The sequence below is a fragment of the Fragaria vesca genome, linkage group LG5 (genome assembly GCF_000184155.1).
Source record: "Fragaria vesca subsp. vesca linkage group LG5, FraVesHawaii_1.0, whole genome shotgun sequence".
Lineage (NCBI taxonomy): Eukaryota > Viridiplantae > Streptophyta > Magnoliopsida > Rosales > Rosaceae > Fragaria > Fragaria vesca.
In genome coordinates, this window is record NC_020495.1 from 27,903,447 (window position 1) to 27,910,828 (window position 7,382).

A 7,382-nucleotide genomic window follows, 5' to 3' on the forward strand; every position below is an offset into this window, starting at 1 on the left:
GGTGATGGCGATGCTCACCAAGCTGCGGTGGCTAGTGATGAAGATTGTAGCTTGCGGTCGATGGCGGGGCTCAACAGGCCGCGGTGGCCGGCAACGAAGATCTTTGTGGTTTTGTGGGAGATAAAACGAAAGCGAGGTAGATTTGAGAGAGGGAGGGAATCAGATTTAGGAGGGAAAAAGGATGGCAAATTTCGTAATTTTGTTGTAAAATATGGCTTTATGGTCATTTGATAGCATAATTTCGGATCAGGCTTGGTATATGGATTATGGGCCTCAGGCTTATGTTCTAATTTATCAAAAAAATATTGAATGTGGCTTTTTTATTTTTATTTTTTTAAATTTTTTTAATTTGATCATGTGTTACTATGTAATTTTCTCAATTAAATTAAATCAATAACGGATCATAAATCTGTTCAACTAGAACTGATTCTATACCTAGCCGTCTGATGACGAGGTCGTCTTGATGATGTGTCGCTGTAAAATTGAAATTGTTTTTCATCTTCTCCTAATAACCCGAAGCGCACCGAAAATCTATATTTATATAGTCCTTATCTGCTCCTTATTTATTCAATGGTGCAGATTTTCTTAATTTGGCTCACTTTATCATATTTTTTTCATCGTAGCCATTTGTGATCTAAAAACACAAACTAAGTTAAAATGAACATTGTTAAAGGAATTACATAACTAAATAGCGTCGGAAATACATTAAGAATGCAACACTCTGTGCTCCTATCAGTTATTGTTACTTGAAAAATGTTTTTAACGAGACGACACCATATGCATCATTTTGGCAATTACATACGCGACACAAGGGGAAACACTTTAATTGTATGTGCCTTGGTCTAATGCTAATAGGAATACAAATTCCTTTTCCATGTAGTGATAGGTTTACAAGATAGATTATGATTATGTTTACTTCTACATAACTAAAAGGTACTCTGTAATCCTCTATATAATTAGCAGTCTAACACATCTGTTACTCCGATTTAATTTGCTCTCTCTCTACTTTAGTGTACACAATAGATGGAAGACATTAATGGCCAGCTGACGGGGCACCAATTCCTCCTTCCTGCCGAGATCATAGTTGAGATTCTTTCAAGGCTATCAGTGAAGTCCTTATGCCGCTTCAGGTGCGTATCAAAGCCCTGGCGCTCTCTAATCACCAACACCAAGTTCATTGCACTGCACGCCAGGAAAGCCCTCGAGGATAAAGAGGTATTCTTACGGAGACGAAGAGTCATATTTAACAACGTGAAGTTATGTGGCCTTTACTCTATGGATCTAGATGAGTTTCTCAACCATGCAAACAATCACGATGGTTTAGTAACAGCCACCGAGCTCGATTTTTTTCGTAATGAATTTCATGCAGATGATCAAAAACATGGACCCCCTTTTGTTCCTTTCATCTACTCCTGTAATAACTTGTTGTTGTGCAGTGCCAACTGTGGTGGGTTATATTTGGTTAATCCTGCAACCAGGGAGATGAAGAAAGTACCAAGGACACCGTTATGGAGACCTAATATCAGGCCCGTAATTCTCTTGAGCTTATGTGGATTTGGATTTGATTACTCCAACAATGAGTATAAGGTGGTTGACGGGAAGATCTATTATGACTGTATCGTATTTAGTGTCTATAGATTGAAAACTGATGCTTGGCGACAGATAGAGTGCCACTCTTACAACTTCGGTTCTTGTTTTCAAGGGATTTTTCTGAATGGAGCTATTCATTGGTTAGCAGGGAAAGCGGGAGTTCCACACTCTCGGGTGATTGCAACTTTTCTATTAGCAGATGAGGAGTTTTCCGAAATTCAACTCCCACCCATCGCTCATACTAGTTTAGCAATATTGAGTGTGTTTAGAGATTGCTTATGTATAACGTTACGTGACACTGATCACACATTTTACGAGTTTTGGGTCATGAAAGAATATAGGGTGAACAAGTCTTGGACTAAAATGGTCTCCATGCCATATACGACCATATTGTCACATATTAGTTTTTCTACAAAATCTCATGATCTTATGGTGTACAAGAATTCATTGGTTATGTACGACTTTAAGAAAGAAAGTGGTAGGAAGCTACAAATTCGTGATATGCCTGAAGTTGGTAATTGTGTGGGGGTTTATGTAGAGGGACTTTTTCCGCTTATTGATCACGCTAGAGAAGGGCAAGATCGGAGTACGTCGACGTAGAGAAGATGTAGATGATTCTTGTGCTTTATGTGGTTTCTGGTGGAAGATTTATATAATTATATATATGGAACTTGAAAGAATTGTACTATACAACAGGGAATATTGCATTACAGGGATCTGCATGTACTGATGATTACTGTATAAAGTATAAACCAGTGATACAAAACCAGCTGATTTTGTTATTTACACTGCTCCTTGAATCGGCTTTCAATAACGTCTTCTAAAATTGCAAAACTTTCACCACGTACCAGGCATTGTTGCCCATCATAACATCGTTAATCACCATTAATTAACATGATCAATGACATAATCAAGCAAGGCATCTGGAACCATCAATTCTTAGCCTCTTAACCCCAGTAAAACGGTCTTTCTTTGCAAAGAAGATAGGATGGCAACAATGACTTTGACTAGGGATCCAGTAGAACTTGTCAAGGAGCGGTTTAAGTATTGTGCTTGTTTCTTTGATGCTCGAACATTCTTGAGTCTCATTCCTGGCTTAACTGAGAGTAACGTCATGCATTTCTTCAAGTTCCGTCTCCACAGTAGAACATCTTCCCTTAATCTCCAGCATGTCTTTAATGAGCTCATTTATGTCTCTAAAGCTGTGAAACACTGCTTCCTCATCATCATGTTGTTTCAAGAAAGAACTGAACACAGGAGGAGGATACCATCAGGACCGGCCCTGGGCTAAAGCCCAACAAGCATTTGCTTTGGGCTCCTAAAAACAAAATCCAAGCATATATAATAATAAAAAAAAAAAAAAGACAAAATAATAACTAAACAATAAACTACCGACAACTTCTTACTTCTACAACCTTTTATCTTTTTCTAATTCTCTTTGATCGACCATTCGAACTCATCGAAGTCATTGACTGCCGACTTGCCGGCTACCGTCTGCTGCACGCCTGCTGCCCGCACCGCCCCGTCCGGCATCCGGTCGTCTGCCCGTAGCCCCGCTTGCGTCTTGTCGTCTCTGAGTCTGAGTTCTCTCCGACGTCCGATGAAAGTCAGGTAAGTTAGTATGTCCTCCTCCTCCAATGAGTCCAATCCCATAGTTTTTGCAATTTCATAGTTGAGAACTTGAAATTGAGAATGAGAAGGGTTTTGAAATTGAGACAGGTTTTGGTTTGAGTATTTGAATCATTGAATATTTGATTTCATGTCTTTGTTATTATCTTTTACAGGGTGCTATATGGCTCCAATTAGGAAGTATCCTTCTGGGGCTAAAAAAAGAAAAGAGAAGCAGAGAAGAGAGGCATCAAATCTTATCTTCGATCAACTATGTCACAAGACAGACTAAATGGTTTAGCTATGTTATCGATTGAAAAAGATTTGGCCGAAAAGCTTGAGTATTCATGCTTAATTGACACTTTTGCTGCCAAGAATACAAGAAGGGTAGTTTTTCAGTAACTAATATTTGTAAGTTTTAGATTTTTGTTTCAATTTTTATATTTTTTCATTATTATTGGAAGTTTTACTGTTATGTTACGTGAACACTTACTTTGAAATGAACTTAAATGCAAATATACTTTTTGGCAAGAAGCCCCAATTTTTTTTTTGCTTTGAGCCCCCAAAAGCCCTGGATACCATGTTAGTTTCTAACTCATAAGAAAGTGGACTACTTTTAGTTCTGCTATCTCAATGTTCAGCTCCTGAGAAATTGGATTCCATTTTCTGCTTTCAATGTCTGCACCTTCAAATTCGGAAAGCAAATGTATTCAGATCGAGTTATGAAATTTTTCTGGTTCCTCCTGTGAAAACTTAAGTAGGCCGATGGGGGATACATAAAAGCATAAACTGTTTACACCCAGAATTAATATTTTACTGGACAGTAATTGTCTGAATGAATATTAATTAAATTCATGATCCACACCGACGAGCCTGAAATATTAGGTTTACAAATGATGGTCTGTCAGCAGAGTCATGCGAGCTGGGTAGCAGAGTTCGCATGTGAAAAGGATTTTGCATGAGATCAAGGTGTGGACTTCGCGTAGAAAATAGAGTCCTAATATGGAAGCGAGGCGAGATGACTTCGCCGTAGGTGACTTCGCTGTAGGAGACTTCGCGAGGGAGTGAAAGAAGAGTTCAACTTCACATGCGAGTTGGACGGAAGAGTTCGCGTAGGTGTACAAGTTATTCTATATACATATGTACTACAATTGCAACGAATATATGCATGCGGGCCGTGATGCAAGTCTACGTGATTCAATCATTATCCATAGCAAGAGGTATCCTAAACTAACCATATTGCCTAGAAGAAAGGCGACGGCGAAGAGAAGTCTACAGGTGAGGGGATTGTGTGCATGCGAGCTCGCGTGAGAGAGAAGGAAAGAGGCGGGCTCCGCTTGGTGTGTGTATATATATCAATTATATATATATGTCAATTGAGAGCTAGCAAGGCGGACTCCGCCGCTTGCAATATATCAATTGAAAAGCTAGCAATTATACTTGTTTGTCTCTAGTGTGAGGTGATTGTATTGGTTAAGGATTTCATTCCTTGATTAATATGGATAAGTGCGAGTGCATCCACAAAGTTCTCAAGTCTTTATGAGGAGGTTGAACACTATCTCGCTACCTAGCTGGCAGAGTTATATCAAGAGGCAACTAATCACGGTCAACAAGTGATTAACATCGCCTATGCCATGTTTATCGCTGAGATTTCTACAAGTCTTTGACATGCTTTGAGCCAATACTTGTGGCCTTAAATAGCTCTATATAAGGAGGACTCGGATCTGGTTTAGTCTCTCAACAACAAATCAACAACTCAACAATTACAAAGTACAATAAAATTCCTGACCTAGTCAAACCTCCAGACGCTCCCTGGAGCTTTCCTTTCGTTTCCCCGTACGCTCTCCGGAGCTTTCTCTTTTTTCCTCTCCTTCCCAATTGAAGCTCTGCTCGATCCTACGTCGAGTATCGTTGTGACGCTCAGGCGGACTATTGTAAGTCCTTGCCCAGTACGCAAGGCGAATCTGAAGAACCCTGCGGTGGAGTTGGTGCTCTCTCCATCCTCAGTCGCTTGATTAGAAGCAAAAGGCTAAGCGCACCCCGCTACTACAACCACTACTTTCCGCGTCCGCGCGGTGGCAAGCCTGCAACAACTAAAAGAGACTTTGCATACCCAGAAATACTGGTGTGGCCAAAACAGAAACCATTTGCTAATATGTTATCAAATATGTTTTATTTTTTATTTTTTTTATTTCTAATTCATTGGTGATGTTTCATGCTTCTCTTCTTCCTTTCAACCCGTCCAGTTCTCAGATCCAAACTGCAAGTTTCGATTTTAAATTGAAAGTGGGAAACAGTGAATTGTTGGTTGTTTTCTTTTGAGTACGACATTGTAACATATCAATACAGGTAGCTTCTATGAAAAAAAAAAAAACAAAAACATATTTGATTAAGTCGGGTTAGTTTTGCAAACAAAACTGAAGCAGATGGCTCCGACAGTTCAGCACGACAAAATGACACTAGTATTAGTATTTGTGCTGTGGTATTGATTATTCAAAGTTTAAAACTTAAAATCATGGGGAAGTACCGAGGGGAAAGCCATTGTTTTCCAGAGCAGCAATGCAGTTATGCATGTGCCATGTTAGTTAGTGAAGTGAAGTTTTGGCATGAAACCCTAGGTTGACATTCCGGCGGCGATCAGTAGTGTGGGGTTTATGGTACGGTTCGGAAGGTTAGGACGTGAAATGGTGAGGGCGCTCGTGAACTGAAGAGAACCTCGATTCCATGGCTCTAGCTGTTTTGGAATTGTGCATAGAGAGAGGGGTAGAGTGTGTACATGTGTGTGTGTTTGCGTACGTTGGGACTTTTCAAGAACAAAGAGGTGGCGCCGTGGCGGCCGGTGAACTGGGTTAGAATACAAAATGAAATACCAGATCGAGCGTGGTTACTGGTCAAAATGAAAACCTGAGTCAAAATGATGATCACCTAGCCTAGGGCAAGCAAATTTTCATGTAATCATGTTTCATCCTTTCCAAATGCAAGAAGATGAAGATTTAGGGCACGTTTACTAACTTGGAATGAAAATTATTGTGAATCGGTATAAAAAACAATCGGTATCAACAAGAATCGGTATGAGAATATTTCATATCATTCTAATGTTTACTTATCATAAAGAATCAAAACAAGAATAAAACTAATTACGATTGATGTTGATTACTTATCATATATAATCAGAATTAAAACTAGTTTGATTACTAAAATACTCCTACACAAAATGAATTTAAAATACCCTTAAAATACAATATTGTTCTAGGATATTCTTTATGTGTGCCTTTGCCTTATGCCAATAGGATATGTAGTTAGACTAGATCTATGTATTCATATCCTTACCATACTGGTAATGTGTAATTCCCTATATAAAGAGCTCCTATCAATGAATGAGATACACATCTTTCACGATTCTCTATTCTCAATTTACTTTCACTTCATCACGTTATCAGCCCTTTGCTCAAACCCTTGAGCTAATAGTTTCTCCCAAACCCTAAAACCAAAAGCCGAAACCCTCGGCCCCTCCTCGGCCGCCGCCGCAGATTGCCCCACCGACTGCCGCTTCCCGGCCGTCCGCTCTACTGCTTCTTTTCTCTTCCGATCAAGCATCCAAGTTTTACGGTGTGTTCACTTTAAAACCCTAAAACTTTTCAAAGTTAAATAACCTCGGGGGAGATAAAGTGCTTTCTCTTCTTCTTCATCTCCATTCTATGCTTGGGACGGTGTCTTTGCAGGTATAAAAATCCCGGTTATCCTCCCCGGGTCCAAAGTTGTGTTTGATCAACTTTGGTTATTGCTATTTTGAAGGTGTGTTTGATCACCTTCACATAAGTTTTTTCCGGGTCGTGTTTGATCGACTCCGGACATTTAGGGTTGTGTTTGATCAACCCTAGAGAGACAAACCAAAAGCATCGTATTTGAGTACCTTATTCAGGGTCTCCAACAGAAAACTAATACGACTTGTACTCTCTTGTATGCAGATGGACAGAGGCATTGAATTTGACGTCCTCGACGCCCATGGTACTGAGTACCATAGTTGGATCTCGGACATAGAACAGACCTTCATTGCTAAGGATCTGACCGAGACCATATTCCCCGATCCAGATCAGGAACCGCCTAGCAAGAGAACAAAATCTCAGGCGCTAATGTTCCTTCGTAAGCATATCGATCCCACACTGCGCAGGCAGTATCAATCC

General features: G+C 39.8%; 2 protein-coding genes across 2 annotated transcripts in view; both read left to right on the forward strand.

The window, feature by feature from the left end:
- Window positions 1-1,023: 1,023 nt before the first annotated feature.
- Window positions 1,024-2,190, forward strand: LOC101303621 (F-box/kelch-repeat protein At3g06240-like). Its single transcript, XM_004301888.1, has one exon. It carries the CDS (start codon window positions 1,024-1,026, stop codon window positions 2,188-2,190), a length of 1,167 nt encoding a protein of 388 aa, XP_004301936.1.
- A 4,976-nt stretch (window positions 2,191-7,166) lies between these two features.
- LOC101303915 overlaps window positions 7,167-7,382 on the forward strand; it is a 1,365-nt gene continuing 1,149 nt past the window's right edge. Inside the window, exon 1 of the mRNA XM_004301889.1 lies at window positions 7,167-7,325. Coding sequence (XP_004301937.1) covers window positions 7,167-7,325 — 159 coding nt within the window. The remainder of the gene's footprint in view (window positions 7,326-7,382) is intronic.